The sequence below is a fragment of the Carassius carassius genome, chromosome 16 (assembly GCF_963082965.1).
Source record: "Carassius carassius chromosome 16, fCarCar2.1, whole genome shotgun sequence".
NCBI classification, from domain to species: domain Eukaryota; kingdom Metazoa; phylum Chordata; class Actinopteri; order Cypriniformes; family Cyprinidae; genus Carassius; species Carassius carassius.
Window position 1 is genome coordinate 20,209,718 of NC_081770.1, and position 18,334 is coordinate 20,228,051.

The window sequence follows — 18,334 nt, forward strand, 5'->3', positions numbered from 1 at the left end:
ACGCAAAAGCATACAGTTTGCCAAGTGTCATAGAAGGTGCTAGTGCCATAACAGTGCCACCTACTGTACAGCTGGTAAAATGTGGACAAAGTATTAATTACCATCATCTTTCTTTTCAGCACCATACATCGGAGCTTATCGTTACACGTGACTTCTTTCGCTACATTCGCAATCAGTGGGACTCACAATGTCCACAGTTTACATATGGATGCTGCTACGAATGAGTTGCTAATCAGTCAATTCCCCTTTTTTCCTCGCAAACCTCCTAAATATTACATGTATCCCTAGCGAAAATCAATAACGTCCAATGTAAAGTTATAAAGTACCAGGCGTGAGTTTATCTGTCATGTTTTTAATAACTGACCCCAACTTTTTACCTCAGTGGAGACCAGAGCACGAGCAACGTGCAAACAACAATTTTTGAATCCAAACCTTCAGATGACACACTGCTAAAATCTTCCTCTGTGAGACACATTTAAAGACAGGGGTGATTTCGTTTAAATATATTTGTTATACTGGTTGAAAGTCACATCTTAATGTATTTCTATTTATTTATATAATCTGTGGAAGGCGTGTTCATGCTCGTCCAATCTTAGCCCTCGGTCCGAGTGCTATGATAGGCTGTCCATACCTGTCTGTCAACATACATGCATATCTCTGCAAACCCTGTTCGCGCAGACATGATATACAGTGAATTATTTAAATGACATGTTTTCAGAAGTGTTTTATATAAATTAATTCAGTACATCACATATTGTATTGTTTTAGCTGCTTTTATTCCGGAAAAAAAAACACTGCGAAAAGTCTGTTTAATGTATTCCAGTAATAGTGTTCACTATATTTTATTAATGATATTATCTAATAATTTCACTATGGAATTGCATATTTATTTCTTGAAAATACCAAAATAGTCTTTAATTAAACTATTTAGCAGACACCTTCAAAGAGACGTTAAAAAGTAGGCTAATCATTCCATAAACTACTACCTACTATACTGAATGAAATAAAATCAAAATGTGTATCATGGAGCACAATCATGAAAATGTATATTTTTGTATAGCTCCCTCTACATCTCATTTATTCAGACTTTGTTTATTTCGAACCGTGTTTTGGAGTCATTATTACCCTCTACAAATAGATGCTCCCTTAATTGTTTACTTTGTCAGTTTGATAGCAAACTGTTTGTGTCCTCTTAACTGGCATAGGCCTGGGCAGACATCAGTGTAAGATGCTTCCCATCGCCCTGAGGCTCACAGGCTTCCTGCCAGTGTGCTCTCCTTTTAGTCTGTGTTGCGTCAAAGCACGTCCTTTGTAAGCTCTACACCCCACAGTGTAGCCGGCTAAGAGGGACTAATTTACCCATCAATAAACGGCTGGAGGGACTTTAAATGGCCATTAAGAAGGAGGCAAGGTGTGTTGGTGTGATCCCTTTTCAGAAACACACATGAAAAGGGAATTGACTGATTATATTATGTGTGTTTGTGTGACAAAGAAAACTAAAGGGGAACTTTGATGCCAGAATCTTCAAATGTGGGGGTTTAATTCACTTAAATTTAATTTAAATTTAATTCACATAATTAATGGATGATTACTGCACAATGTTTATGACAAAATTTGGGCTTTTTAATGGCATTAGGCATACAAGTTTTTATTTTGCGTCATAGATCAAATAGAATCAAAGCTTTTATCTCATTATGCAACAAAATGAATCATGCGTTTATTATGTTCTGTAAAAAAAAATCCCTAAATCAAATCGGCAAACATCATTAGGATTAGCATTATCCAATATAATCATATTATTAAAACATCTTTATAATTTATGTATTAATTGTTGAATAGAACTAAGGGGATCTACTCCAAAGATGATAAAATAATGAATAACTAGGTCCTGGTGATTAAATTAATGACCAGCACATGCATATTTTATTTAAGGTTCATCAAGAAAAAGCCTCAGTATCTGACGAAATCTAAAGCAGCGTATTTGATTACAAGCCCTTTACAACTGGAAAATGTGTTATTTATTATTCTTGGTCTAGACAGGAATGAGACATCCACCGGTAGAGGGCAGTGTTGCTAGATAATGAGGCTTGACACTAGCTGCAGTACCACTAAAACTAAGTGAACTACTTTGAATCATAGTTAATTTTAGCGATCACTAAACATATTAGTTAACATTAGTTCGGCTTGACATATTACAAATACCACAGCATTGAATGCCAGCGTATTCATTTACGTAATCATAAAATTCCCTGATATTTTCAAGTAAAAATGCTCTGTTTTCTATAGCTGTATAGCATTCTTATCCTCTTACATTAACATATTAGTTTGGTTTGACATATTACAAATGTTCCAACTTCTCATGTTGTCATAAAATAAAATGTTAAAGCTGCTTAAGTGACATTTTAGTGTATTATTATTATTATTATTATTACATTTTTAAATAATTTATAGAGATGGCAATAGAGCAACTTATATCTGAATTATTGCATCATTTATTATTATTAGATGAACTTGAACCATTTTTATTGAATAATTTTATATTTAATTCTTATTATTTAATTTGTATATAAATTATAATTTATTGTTATTATTATTGCTATTTTAATAAACAAATAACGTAATTGTGTATTATTATTATTATTATTATTATTATTAATTTAAATTACATTTCTGTTCTAAAATTCGTAGATATTTTCAGTTCTTTTTTTTATATATTTTCTAAAGCTATATTAATGCTTTACAGCCAAAACATATAATAGTCGTCAAGTCTTACATTTCAGCCACTGAATAAATATATAGCAACTGTAAAAACATTCATAGATCACATTCTGTACTTTTTTTCCCCCTCCTTTCTTCCAGGATCAGACCATTTTCAGATTCTGTCATAGTGGTGCCTCACCCGCGGTGTGTTTTTCATCACTGCAAATCAAAATCAGACATTTTTCAGTAAGTTCTTGCACTCACTTTTGCAGCTCGTAAATATTATGATCTTCAGTGAGTGACTGATATCCATGAATAAGTGTTAGATGAATCATGCAAAACAGCACTAAGTGAGTTTCTAGATCCAAACCGTGTGAGAAAGTCCTTGAGCAAGTGCTTCCTCCGGCCACCCAGCTCAAGGTCAGCATTCGCTGGGAATTACTGTACATCAACAGAACACCCCCCTTTGTTATAAACATAGGCATAGACTGTTCATGTGATACTTTCTATTTTTTCTCCCCCTCGGAGATCAAAGACCCTCCATTGAGGATTGAGCCTTATGGGAAGAACCTGCAAAATATTAGCTGGCATGCAATATCATACCACAGCGATGGGAGGAAGGCAGGGTGTGCCAGTGAAGAAAGCATGCCAGCACATGACTATACGAGTTTACATCAGAACCCAAATCGTCAATATAAACCATATGTTCCACTCTCAAGGAGCTCCTTGTCTTGAACACAACATCTTAATGAGCTCCATGCTCGGCGGATGGTGGTTTTCCACATGACTGAACGGCCCACAGACACACTAAGTCTCATCTATTTAGCGGTCACGCCGTTGACTTCCAGGCCACGTTTTAATTGAAGTCACGTGCTGATAGGTGACAGTCCGCAGAACCTGCTGCCAGGCCCCACCGGTGACCGCAGCATTGTTTATATGAGTTTATCTGGCCACAGGTGTGTCTTATCAGTTATTTAAACTGTATAATAGCTCAAATACTCTGTTGAATTATGCCTAACTTTATCCTCCGTTTGGAGAAATTCTTGCACAGAGACTTCTACAAAACTGACATTTTACGGAATTTTCATTAAAATGAAACCACAAAGTATCTTCACACACACACACACACACACACAGACACACACACACACACATATATATATATATATATATATATATATATATATATATATATATATATATATATATATGCAAAAACATTTGTAAGTTTTATTCTTTATTTGTTTTTGGAAACAGTGCAACCAAATTATATATATATATAAGTTGGCTTTTATTTGCACAAATAGTACATCCATTAAAGTGTGACTACATAGACTGTGGTTTGAGACATTTTGCAGATTATTAATGTATATTTTTGATTGATTACTTCTGTTATAAATACTGCAAGTAAATACTAAAGGAAGCCGGGCTAGCTAGCGGTTACGTAAATTTCAATGAGGTTTTGGTTCAAACTGCAATTACACAAATTGAGTGTTTTCTCTAGCAGTGGTTTTGTCTGTTGCTCAGACAAGATTCAAGTTTATAATTAAGGTAGACTTTAACTGAAAGGTGGATATTTGTGCTTAGGACAAGGGTATTTTTATATTTTTATTTTAATTCAAGGGTAACGCTGTACTGAGGTAAGCTTACAATAAGTAAACTTTACAATATATATAATGTGTGTGTGTGTGTGTATATATATATATATATATATATATATATATATATATATATATATATATATATGCCATCTGAAATTTTCTTCTTAATGAACATATTTATTGCATATATAAATACATATATATATATATATATATATATATATATATATATATATATATATATATATATATATATATATATATATATATATAGCCTAGAAGGTTTTTTTGTTTTTTTGTTTTTTTGGTAAAGCAATAATTCACTTGCATATACATTAGCCATTAAAGTAATGTTGGTAAATGTGTTGATTAACTGAGTTCAGACGGACCGAGATGAAGTGTGGGAGTTTTTCAGCCTCATATCCGAGAACTGACTCAAGTACACAACTGCATCAGCAACCTAACTGGCTGAAATGATCGCCCATCCCAGAAGCATAATTTACTCGGGCAATATATTTAATCTGAGGCGGACCGAAATCACTGACAACAAGCCCATTCACCAAACGTGGAAACAGCACCGTTAATAGCTCTCTAGACGTCTTATCAGTCTCAGCACTTTTAAGGAACGCCGCTGGAACAAAACATCTGTGCAAAGACGTATTCAAACAGCATCATGAACTTTTTGGCTGTACTGCATTGTGTGATACTTATTTCAGTTTGTGAAATATTTGAAGATCATCGAACATACGGTAAGTGAACGACTTTACACTATTTTGCGTTGCATTATTAGCTTTCTTCATTAAGTTAGTTGCTTTAGAAGTTTGGCAACTTTAAACTATCAATGTAAGTAGCATAGGCTACTAATCGAGATATTAGCATATGTTTTTATGTGTGTGAAATAAACACGTTGACAACATTAATTTATAATGATGACATGACATAAATAACGAACTTAACGTTTTGTGGATGACAGCGACCGAGAAACTGTTGCTATGGTTCCCTCCTCACGCAATGTTAAGTTTGCAAATGAGCGGAAAGTCAGTGTATTTTAGATTTATGGCATTGGCATTTATTGCATGCTCTGTTAAATGTGTGACATGATGTTAGCTCAACATGCACAATTCAGTGAAGACTTGATGGAGCAATAAGCCAGACTCAAATAAGCCTGCTCTGACCAACCTCACCCCTTCAAAATGTATCAAAATATAGAGCTGTATTTGTGTAAATGCATTTATGCCAACTCTGAGCAGAATTAAACTATGTAAAGACTGCTGCAATGCCACTTCAAAAGTATATATAACGGTTATTGCTAAAGGTTTTGCTAAAGTGTAAATTCCCGTAATCCTGTAAAAAATTCCCTTTTTTTCCTGGTAACATATGAGATATTTCTCATATGACATACTTTATTGGGTATTATGACATATCTGAGATCATCTTTGTTTTAGTCATCAAATTCTTTCCAGTTTCACATGTGCAACTGTGAAGGAATGGAGAAAATGCATCATGCAAGTTGATGTCAGGGTTGTACTGTTGGCCGTATCTCTGAGGTGGATTATGTGTGTTTTCATTGTGGATTTGTTTGTCTAGCTGGCATGTGCTGGCTGCAGCAGGGTCCGGAGCACCGCTGTGACATGGTGCTCATGAGAGGCGTGAGCAGGGAAGAGTGCTGTGCGGCCGGCCGTCTGGACACTGCCTGGTCCAACACCAGTCTGCCTATCAATGAAGTCAGCCTGCTGGGATTCCTGGGAATAGTTTCCTGTAAGCCGTGCAAAGGTACCGACTCGAATTTACCCTCCATTCTAAGATCTCAGCATGTAGACTGGGTTGTCCCATTCCAAAATTGTTTGATATCATTGAGAGACTTTGTGCTGAAGCCTGCTTGGACTGGTTACTACATTCACCATGAAGGACCAAACCCTTTGGTACAGAGGTGTATACCACCCCAGTGACAATATTTGTACCTTTTTTGTTTACCATTTTAAGCCTTCTAAACACATTAGAGAACATTCCTCATTTGCAAATTAGGGCTGAATCCATTTTGGTTGAGGAGATAGAATCTATTGCTGTGGGCCAAATGCTGCTTTGGAGAGTTTTCTTTGCCAATGCAATTCTCCAGCAAGTTTAAAAAGTGCGGATCTAAACAAGATGTTTTGTTTAAGTTTCCCCGGCTGTTGTGGAAATCATTTACCACTGATCGCTTTGGCCAGGTACGTAGGTTTATGTAAGAGGCTCCAAACATCTACTATTATCAGACATTTTAAACACAGAGTGGTATTACTGGAGTAAACAAGTTAGCTGACGTGATAATTAGAAAGAATTTCCTCAGCCCAGTAAACTCATAATTGTGCTCGAAATTGTAGTTTTGTGGCTTTTAGTGCATATCTATTAGCTTTGAGGTAATCTCTATGATTGTGCACTCTTAAAATTCAATTTTAGCAGGTAATTTTAGCAGATAGATGCATTTAAAATTTATAGTTATCCTCCTCCAGGGAAACCAAGAGATTAATGAGTCATCCTGCTCTCACTCATTTCATCCAATCAAATGCCAGAATAAGAACGCTCCTCCCACTAAAGTTGTAGTGACATTAGCAAAATTTTGGTGTCCAGATATGGTCCATTGTCTGTTGTCAGCAGTGTTGTGAAGTCACTTTTAAACCATGCAGCTTTTTGTTGGTTCACGCGACACATCTGCAGGACCAGCTTGACCAATGTTGCGCCAACTTTGTGGGGAAATAATTTGACATTGCACAAAATTCATGATCACGTAGATTCTGGTTGAAATTACTGTCTTTCTATTTTTCTTTCTGCCAGCTAAAAAACTGTCAAATAAATGTAAATGTAACCACACGTAACCAGCAAATTGCAAATCGAAATTCCAGATTGTGTGGATTTTTCCCTAATGCTAAATATTCCAGATTACGTGAATTCCTATCGAAATGATTGGATTTTGTCTGTAAAAAATTCAGAACAATGGTTAATTTTACTGCACTTTAATATGACCTACATCTGATTATCAATAGCACAATAATGTGAAATTCCTGTTTACGTGGACTTCGCCTTCATAAGAAAGTACTGAATTTCTATTGAAGTAACTGGATCTCACTTGCAGAATTTTACTGAACAATAGTAAATGTGATTGCACATTAACCACATCAACTCTGGGGACCCACCGGTGGGTCCAATATTGCATATGCCTAATTCTCAAAAAATCAAAATAACAGCTGAAGTGGTTAATATGACCTCCTTCTGATTAGCAGTAGCAAGTTGCAAATCACAATTCCAAATTGTGTGGGTTTTACCCTCATACGAAATTCTAGATTATTAGGATTTCGCCCTCAAAGTTTTTAGATTGCGTGAATTCCTATTGAAATGACTGGATTTTGTCTGTAAAAAAACTTCTGAACAATGATAAATGTGACTGCACCTTAATATGACCTACATCTGATTAGCAATAGCACATTGCAATGCAAAATTACTGATTGTGTGGATTTTGTCCTCATACGAAATTCCTGATTACACAGATCCCTATTGAAATGGCTGGATTCCATCCTGCACTTTTAATACAGCCCCTATCTGAATAGCAATAGCAAGTTGCAAACTGAAATTCTAGGTATACATTTTAAATTTTTCTCTCAATTTTCTCTTAAAGTCAGCTATATTTCTCATTATGCAAAAAAAATAATAGTTTGACATAATAGTAGATATGTTTCCCCCCTTCTCTCTCCTCCATCTCTCATCATTTCCCAATGCTTATTGGAAAGCAGACTTGTTTTGCCTTTCCCTCTCGGAGATGACTGAATTCCAGCACACCGCAAAGAAAAATGTGTGCCACATGCTGGAGAGGTCTGGTCCTCATAAGTCTCAAACACAATCAGCATCATTAGACACTTGGGGTGAGGGGGGTGAAGAAACACTGGAAGTGAAAGTCTTGTTATGTTGTTTGTTCCATGGCGCTCGCTTCCCATTATCATAAAACTATATGGACAAGCAGACCCTACTGTGTGACCTGCCCAGCGTGTTCTCAATGTCAAAAACGCTTCAAAGCATTCCTGAAAACTCAACGCATGCCTAGCATCTGTCTGGCGCATTTCCTTACATTTATTTTTTTTCGTGGGCAGACAAGGCACTTCGTAAATCATGTGTGTCTGCCAGCCGATTTTGAGGAAACTTAACATGGTTATGCTGGGATTTCCAGTGGAGGTAGAGGTATCTGATTTGGCCTTTTGGTGATTTGGTTGGCTTCACAGGGAAGGGGAGCAACAGGATATTAAAGAACTTGCAGGAATGGGAACCAGAAGCTGGGGTAACGGGGCCTGAATCGTTGAAACGGTTTCTGATGTGTTCGGTTTGCTCTGGCTTAGTAGTAAATACAATTATTGGACAATGTCAGTGGCTAAGAATTACTCATTAACTAAGAATGACTCAACTTGGAATTGAGTTCAAGATGGTTGATGTTAGCATGTTGCTAAGCTACTGGCGTGATATGCATAAAAAGACAAATATGAGATAACAGAACTATTTTATCAATGCTTTTCAGTATTAATGAATATATATAGGTTTCCTTATAATCCACTTTTGTCCACCAATGTTCTCTTGCAGAGAACTGCGAGGGGGTCAACTGCGGCCCTGGAAAGGTGTGCAGGATGAAGTCTGGACGTCCCCAGTGCGTATGCTCTCCAGACTGTTCCAACATCTCCACTAAACACTCTGTGTGTGGGAGCGATGGGAACTCATACAAGGACGAGTGCGCACTCCTGATGGCTCGCTGCAGGGGTCACCCTGACCTGGAGATTATGTACCAAGGGGAATGCAAAAGTACGCTGCTGAGTCCATTATTTTGGTAAAATGTTTTGCAGACTGAAAGAAAAGCTTCAGCTTCAAATTATTACCAGGACTGAATTATAAGTTCATATTTACCAAATGTATTCTGATAAGCTTCTAATAATATTTACCAGTCCCTTGTGAAAAGGTGCACTGGATTGTATATCGAATATAAGTGACTGCAAACATTACATAAATTTGCACTCAAGTCTATTCGTAAAATACATTACTTTTTTTACATAAGGGATGTCCAAAATTAACCATTAAATTGGCTTTTTTGGCTAAATAGTGTAGAAAGTAGTTTGGACCCTGGTCACTTGCATGTGCATCTTCTTCAAAATATGATTTTTCCATCGTTTTCTTGATTCTTGACACTATTTTTCAGAGTCCTGCTCAAATGTCGTATGTCCTGGGACGCATACTTGCGTGACGGACCAGACCAACAGTGCCCACTGCGTCATGTGCCGCACTGCACCCTGCCCAACGCCCATGGTCACCGAGCAAACCATCTGCGGCAACGATAACACCACTTACCCCAGTGCCTGCCACCTGCGTAGGGCTACCTGTTTTTTGGGTCGTTCCATAGGAGTCCGCCATTATGGACACTGCAGAAGTAAGTTTTTCCACACCTGCAAGATTCTGATATATCCACATTGGACTTATTGAACTCATTTTAACGTTGTGTCTTACAGGAAACGAAGGAAGTGAGGAGAATTCACTCTTCTGAGGATGTCAAGTGCAGATCCACTCCCTGTACATATTACGATGGCACATAAGACGTGAGAGAACCTGTTTGAAACCATATAGCCTCACAACACGGTTCTCTGTCCCAAAGAACCACTACTAGTATTTTATACGCATGCAATTCATACTTAAAGCAAATGTGTGGTTTTAACAGGAAAACTGAACTGATGAATTGACAGTGTGCATATTGTAAATATACTACAAGCTACTATTTATTGGAGAAAAGTAAGGAAGTCAGTGTTATTTATGTGTTAACACCATATATCCGTACATCAGCTGCCTTTATCAAGGTATTTATTGTGGGTTTTGCTTCAGTTTTTTTATGTAAACGTCAAAACTGAAAAATGTAAACTTGCACATTCCCGTACCTAAGAATTTCCTCATGGATAAAAATGTCTATTTTTCCCCCCACAAAGAGCTATTTCTTGTCAATTAAATATTTTAGAACATAACATTTGGTGTTCTTAATATAATTTTCTGTTTTTTACTATTTTATATTATTTATATGTGTTTTATTATTCTATTAACTGAGGTCGTACAAATTCATATGATTTAGCCACCTCATAAAATCTGTTTTAATGGACGTGAGATCAGGCTGTTAATTCCCAATGGTTTTCCAGTCCTGGAAATTATAATTTTAACACATTTTCCTAGTTTTCTAAGACAGTGGGAACCTTGACATGAGCACTCTGTATGCCAAAGTATATCAGCATTATCAGCCATGAGCTTTTTGACAACTCTACTATGAACAAAGCACACAGAATATTAACCAGCAAAAACGATGACCAAACACCCCTGAAATAGCTTCTTGAACAATCCTAAGTACAGCTTTCCCAAAAACGTGCCTCTCTGCAAAAGCCATGTGGAGTCACAGTTGAAATTCTAATGGACATGGGAGACTACATACTCATTGAGATAAAGTGTTGTGCGTGTACTGTTTGTATTCAGAGGGATTACTCAGCCAAAACAGCTACGCTTCCAGGCCACGTTCACACTGACGTGAAGACCTGAGCCACCCACCAAGCAATGAAATTACCAGCTACAGTTTGATGCCAGCAGTTTTTTAAGAGGATGGTGGGAATGTACTGTCAAATAATGTACAGTACATTCTACTTTTGTAATGGTTTTCACATCTTCGTGTTGTGTTTTTGTCGTTTTGTTTGTGTTTGAGTTTTATGGGCGCTTGACCTTGTTGTATACTTAAAAGGTCATAAGGAGAATTTCAGTGACTAGGTGTTTTATCTGACTCCCAGTAAATCATATTATGTTATGCAAAAAAAGAAGCAGATAATATGGTAGATGCATATAACTGTGTAAATCATCATTGTACAAGTTTGTTTCATGCATTCCTTTCAGTTGATATTTAACCTTCCTGTAAATAGAGACATTTTGCATTATCTGAATATATACTGTAAAATTCAGTTTCTTCAATTGCATATTTTTGTATTGTTCACTTACTTGTTTTTTATTAAAACAAAATTAATGTTATGTTTATATGATTCTGATGGATCTTGCTGATTCTTGTTTAAGATTTTGATGCCCAATTCAAATTGATAAAACAATTAAACAATCAATTGTTAAAATTTACAGATAAAATAGATACAAATAATTTGATAAAAACTATATATATATATATATATATATATATATATATATATATATATATATATATATATATATATATATATATATATGTATATATATTTAAATATAATGCTATTGATAGTTTAGTTATTTCTAATATTTAACAATGGTTGAAGTGATAATGGCTTTTTTATAATTTCCCTGAACTGCATTAAACTGTCTAGAAACATATTTCTTGCTAAACACTTGTATTTGAAAAATGTATAGTACGTTTCTATAAAATTTTATGTGGCAAATATTTAATATTAGTTTATATGTTTTTATTATAATTATAATAATTATTTACATGGGACATGGATAGCATTGTATATTTTGTTTACCATTGAAATTTCAACCATACTGCAAATAGAGACCTTCTGAATTTATTCAATTGCGTATTTTTGAATTATTCACTTACATTTGTTTTCCTTAAAAACATTTTACTGTGTTAATATGTGTTTCATAATTATTGATGATAAATGCTTTAGATTTTGGCCAAATTCATGTCATTCAGTTTGAGAAATTGTTAAAACAATTAGGCCGAAACAGTTGATTATTAATTAATATATATATATATATATATATATATATATATATATATATATATATATATATATATATATATATATATATATATATATATATATATATATATATATGTATACAATATATATATATATATATATATATATATATATATATATATATATATATATATATATATATAAATAATTTAATTATATTTTACATTTTGTTTTTTTAAGCTTTGCAAATGCTAATAATATCATAAGAGTGTTGGAATTAAAAATATTTGTTCCTAAATTGTCAAAATTAAGTTCATGTCAAGTCTCTTGGTGGCCAGGTGGCCATTGCAACATCAGGGTTTTGTGCAAAACACTACGAAAAAAAGAACAGGAGTTCTTAATGCAAAGAATTAGCTTAATAGTCTTTCTAAGTATTTCAAGTTCTAGATTTTTCCCAATTATATAACACTGTTGGGGGACTTGGAAGCATTACTCTGCTGTCTGTGAGTCGGCTAACCCTTAACTAACAGTGGCACTAGTGAGAAATATAGGGGTTATTGACTCATTTTCCTGTCTGAAAAGGCTCTCTTGTTTTTCCCCCTTTTTGAGAGGCTCTCCCAAATCCCGACTGCACTCCGCATCTGGTTTAACTTTGAGAGATGTTTATATTGTGATCCAGGGCTCTTTTATTACATTGGAACTGGAATTAATTGTTTGCTCTAGCAGGCCATAACAATTCCATAAAATGTTTGTAATCCATTGTGTCGACATCTCCCTTTTCTCCGTGCTTAAAAAATAGCTGTTTCTGTTTGTCTAGAATGTTCCTCAGTAATCCTGAAAGCAATTTACAGGCCTGATTGAGATTTCTTGTTATGACAGAAGGAGGTCATCAGGTGTTCAGTGTCTGAAATTATGTTTGCCTTCTTGTCCAAACAAGCAACAAAGTTCTGTTTGTTTGGGTGTTCAAGTAATTCCACACTGTACACCATGTAGAAGTAAGGCGATCTTGTTGTTATGTCTAACTTAGAAGGTTTGCCACATCCTGGAATAAATTCATAGCTGATGTATCATTTTTATTCAAAATTCCATCTCTAGAGAATCACCACTTGTGCGTCACTTGTGTTGTCATACTCATTATGAGTGGCGCCCCTAATTTGTTCATAGTTTGTGTCCTTACAGGCCGCTTTTGCAGGAAGTGCAACCCAGACGGTATCAAAGCATTAGTAATTAAGTGTAGTGTGACACACGCAGAGCAGTAAAGTTAAATGCAGTATGTTGTCAGGATCTGCTATTAAATACATTAAGCATTGCAGCCTCTATTTGCTAAGTGAATACGGTAAGGGAACCTGATGAAAGACAGCTAAAAGCAGCTTTCGACTGCTTACACCATGTCTTAAAGGTACACAGAAAAGCATACGCTGCTTGCGTTCAGTGGATATTTTCCAAAATGGTGCTACGGTTTGCTACGAATTGTTAGTCGAAGTCGTTAGTATTCTCGTCGCTTCATAATATTAAGGTTGAACCATTGATGGCAGATGGACTATTCTGATGATGTCTTTCATACTCTTCTGGACCTTGATAGTATATTTTACTTGGCAGTCTATGGGAGAGTCACAAGACTCCCGGCTTTCATCCAAAATATCTTAAATTGTGTTCTGAAGACGAACAAAGCTTTTACAGGTTTGGAACGAGATGGGGATAAGTGATTAACGACAAAATGTTCATTTTGGGGTTAAGTATCCTTTTAGCAGACAGATTAGATAAGACTTTAGCGGAAAGCAATTTGTCTGGCAACACCAGACGAGACAAGACTTCAAGACGAGACAAAATCAATAAAAACAGCATATGTAAACAAATAATTAAAAATGAAACCATTTTAGCATTATTCAAAATACTCAAAAATGATCTTTATCATGGATGACCCTTATTTGTGTTTACAGATTTAAGTTTCTTGTAGGCTTATTGTCATGACCTGAGGTAAATGAAGTGTTGCTTGGTTTAAAGTCACGCAAGAATGACATTCAAACTCATTTAGTATTGTACAAAACACATAGACTGCGGCGCGCCGCAGCATCACTGATTATAAATCTCTTTGGACACTGCAGCGGTCGTGATATGACGTGATGCTCTCCCAAGTTTTTTTTTTCAATTTATTATTATTTTTTTTTTAAACAATTATGTACATTCAACATAAAATGAATAGTATATCCAAAACACAAGTAATCCAAAATTATAGTAGTCTCCAGCTTTTAAGCTTGTGTTAATTCAGAGGTCATGATTAATCTTCTTTTTGAACTTGAACTTTGGAATGAAGCGAAATGCGAAACTTCTTCACTTGAGTTTGTGTTTTATTTATTCTCCAGAAATTGCATGTGTAGGCTACTGAATGGACACGACCTCTTAACATGGAAAAGATAGGCTGCCTTTGCATTTCACAATCTTAAACCATGTTTCCACCACTGGAACTTTAACTAGGGACTTTGGGCCGGTACTCTGTGTGTTTCCAGCGCAGGAACCAGGATCTAAAAAGTTTCAGGTAATAAAATGGCCCTCAGAAAGTCTCATTCGCAAGGTAGTACTTTTTCAAAGGTCCGTAGCTTTTGGGGGTGGGCCTTTGGCACTGAGCATGCTGATTGGTTGAGTTCACGCAGCATTGTGATTTTAACCACCATTTATTTGGATAATTTTCTAAATATTACTGTGTGACGAGTGGGGCGGGGCCGAGGGACGTGGGAACAGGAGCGAGGCCGGTGGAGTGATTGGAGATGAGCGACACCTGCGACACTCGCCGGTCTCGAGTCCCACGGAGGAGATGGAGGGATATAAAACCGGAGCGACGACAGTGAAGGACGAGAGAGGACCAGGCCTGGACTTTATTTTGTGTTTGCTTTTTATTTGTGCGCAAAAGTCGTCCGTGAGGGTCTGTTGCGCTGTTTTGTGTTTATTTTGATTATTAAAGTTTCATTTGATTGTCCGCCGGTTCCCGCCTCCTTCTTCCCGATGAATATGAAGTTTTATTGTTACAGTGGTGCCGAAGCCCGGGAGAATGAGGGATGCGCTGCTGAAGATCCCTCGCCGCTGTGGTGAATCCGCGGTGCCATCGAGCAGGCGAGGAGGATGCCGCCATGGACGCTCGAGGCAGTGGGCTGGAGTGAGTTGCCGGGGACGGACGACCTCGCTGCCGGCCGCCCGTGATGTGGAGGGGCGGCTGCCGTCCGTGAGGGAGCGGAGGAGTCGGCGCCGTTTGCCAGGGGGCTGGAGCCTGCTGCCTCCGTGAAGGAATCCGGTGGAGCAGAGAACAGGGGACTCCTGCCGGCTGCCCAAAACCAGAGGAGCCGTCGCCGTCCACCGGACGGCGGAGGAGTGTCGTGCCGTCCGCCGAGGGCCGTCCAGTGCCACTGCCAGGCACCGCGGAGGAGATCACCCAGCTGGTGGAGGGCCGAGCAGCAGTGCGCCTGGGAACCGGATTTTTATTTTTTTTCTCTCCCCTCTCTCGTCTGTGTCGCTCCTCCTTCCATCTCCTTTTCTCTCGCCTCGTCTGTCCTACCCCCAGGTTCCCGCAGGTCACTGTGAGTGGTCCCCCCGGAGGGAGGGGGGGGGGGGGTAGAGCGCAGTCTCGGGAGTACCCCCCGGCCTGCGAGGGGCGATGGGGGTATGTGACGAGTGGGGCGGGGCCGAGGGACGTGGGAACAGGAGCGAGGCCGGTGGAGTGATTGGAGATGAGCGACACCTGCGACACTCGCCGGTCTCGAGTCCCACGGAGGAGATGGAGGGATATCAAACCGGAGCGACGACAGTGAAGGACGAGAGAGGACCAGGCCTGGACTTTATTTTGTGTTTGCTTTTTATTTGAGAGCAACAGTCGTCCGCGAGGGGCTGTTGCGCTGTTTTGTGTTTATTTTGATTATTAAAGTTTCATTTGATTGTCCGCCGGTTCCCGCCTCCTTCTTCCCGATGAATATGACGTTTTATTGTTACATACTGTTATTGTGTCATGAAATGTAGTTTTAAAAGTATTTCAGGCGAGAATGTAGTTTTTTAAAACTCAAATCTGCAGTTTATTTATAAAGACAGTGCCTATTTAAAAATTGGTATCGCCTATTTCTGAGACGATCAGCTCCACGTGATCAGCGGGGGCTCAGTGCTCATGTTACTGATGAGAGCACTCTCAACTCAGCTAGTCCTTCTGACATTCGCCACAAATTTAGTCATTAATCAATGCTTTTACTGGTTTGGAACGGCTTGGGGGTAAGTTATTAATGACAAAAATTTCATTTTGGGGTGGAGTACCCCTTTAAGCAGAGTAGGAAAACCTTCAAAGTGTTGTTTAAGCATCTAACCCGGATGACTTTGGAACACAAACAGAGACATTTAGTGGAATATTCAAGTGGCTTTTTCCTATATAAAGAAAGTAAATGATGACCAAACTGTTGATCATCTGTGGTTCTTATTCGCTTGAGATATATGGAAATGAGCAGCTTGGACATTCTGCAAAGCATCTCCTGTTTTGTTTTACACATGAAAGAAAGTCATATGGGTTTGAAATGATATGGAGAGTGAGTAGGCCTAAATGATAACAAAATTGTTGTTTTTGGCTACACTATTCCTGTAAACTGACCAAAACCACATGCTTAAGGTTAACAGGTGCAAGCAATTGCATTTTGCTTCAAGTAAAATAGATTTAGACAACAGTATGCATCGGAAGTTATGCAACCACTAAATGTTCCAGTCAAGTGCAATGTACAGTAAACCAAGCAGAGATTTTATCTGTAGACTGCCTGATCTCACTATGTCTCGCTGTGTGGTCTAAAACTAAAGATAGGATTTGACTTGATTCTATTACGTATGTCTTACATTAAAACAACACTTGTATCAATGCCTTTTCATACTGAGATTTATTTTCAAATGATAATTAACTAAATATATTAATATATTGTATTTCCATTTCCACCAAATTTCAACCAAATTTACCTAGAAATGAACTTAACACTATTTTATTTTCTTGTAGTCTTGCTAAATGATTGAATGTCTCCTAAAATCCCATTTCTTCTCATCTGCCCATATGGGCTCCATTTTCTCTGAAATTCAGCCACAGTGTTGGCTTATGATACACGATCTGTCTGCAGGACAGGCCCTCGAGTTGACATCTTCGCCTGCTATGCATGAGAACCCGAAACACATCCAGATCCATTTCCTCTTATCTGCACCATCAAAGCCATAACTGGTCTGTAATGTAAAGCAACTGTAATGTTTTTAATGCGCTGAGGCCTGACCAAGTCCAATTGAATAATCTGGACTGGTTATTATACCTTCCAACTAACAGATAACAATCTAACTTCACCATGGCTTTGTGCCACCAAAGAAGGGTATTTCCAGCAGCAACAGGGTACAAACTATAAATAAATCAGCTCTGAGGAACAGAAAAGCAGATGTTTAGCACAATGTCAAAGCCGCTCTTTTCCATTCATTTAAAGTGGATAGTGACCAAGGGCTGTCAAACTCCAAAAGAGCCAGAATATTACCAGAAAACTCTCCCTGATTACTTCTAAAGGCATTAGATAGGAACAGACAGATTTAGATCCTAATTTACTGCAAATATTGCTGTAAGCTTTGATCACCATTCACTTTCGTTGTACAGTAAAGAAATTGTACAACACTATTCTGCTTTTATTTCTTTTTGCATTCCTTGGATGAAAGTATGCTGGGTTTCGAAACACATGACGATGAGTAAATGATGACATTTTAGTTTTTGAAAATAGGCCTTGTTATCAGGAACACGGTGTGTTTCTTCACCTCAAGTGAAGCAATACTTCCAGCTGGTGTGGATAGCTCACATCAACAGTATATTACTGTTCTGTCTGATGCATGACGCCAGCAGATGGGTGTTGATGATGGAGTCCAGTTGTTCAAACCTAAACTAGTGTATGACTCAAGAACGGAGGAAGTCCCAGTCTAATGTTTTGGCCTGGGGAATAGTGTTTTTTATAGACATGAAACATTGACTCAGATGCAATGAGAGCTCTTTGGAGCAAAATATTACACTTATAACAGAATAACAGTGTTTGCTAAAATTAAGTGTGTTCACAAACAGTGTGGAATGGCAACGATTTCTTATAATGCGAATCTTGTCTGATTATCTCACTAAGTAGAAATAAATGTACATTTCCAATCAAAACGGGAGACAATATTCAGCAAGGGTGCATTAAATATATTGAAAGTGGCAGTAAAGGCATTTAAAATGTTACAAAAGATTCAAACAAATGCGGTTCATTTGAACTTTCTATTCATCAACACCCCCCCCCCAAAAAAAAAGTATCAGTT

The 18,334-nt window shown here is 37.4% G+C and overlaps 1 protein-coding gene across 1 annotated transcript; it reads left to right on the forward strand.

Annotated features, from left to right (window-relative positions):
- Window positions 1-4,200: 4,200 nt before the first annotated feature.
- fstl3 (follistatin-like 3 (secreted glycoprotein)) lies at window positions 4,201-10,390 on the forward strand. The gene is made up of 6 exons (XM_059569480.1): window positions 4,201-4,340; window positions 4,650-5,050; window positions 5,889-6,074; window positions 8,901-9,116; window positions 9,508-9,735; window positions 9,815-10,390. The coding sequence occupies exons 2-6, from the start codon at window positions 4,975-4,977 to the stop codon at window positions 9,847-9,849; spliced, it is 741 nt and encodes a 246-aa protein (XP_059425463.1). The 5' UTR covers window positions 4,201-4,340; window positions 4,650-4,974; the 3' UTR covers window positions 9,850-10,390.
- Window positions 10,391-18,334: the final 7,944 nt, after the last annotated feature.

Bases quoted from the DNA above. Each gene is read 5' to 3' on its own strand.
- fstl3 (XM_059569480.1), top strand. From the start codon at position 4,975: ATGAACTTTTTGGCTGTACTGCATTGTGTGATACTTATTTCAGTTTGT. The intron at 5,051-5,888 runs GTAAGTGAACGA...TTGTTTGTCTAG, and splicing joins TGAAGATCATCGAACATACG to CTGGCATGTGCTGGCTGCAG. The intron at 9,736-9,814 runs GTAAGTTTTTCC...TGTGTCTTACAG, and splicing joins CCATTATGGACACTGCAGAA to GAAACGAAGGAAGTGAGGAG.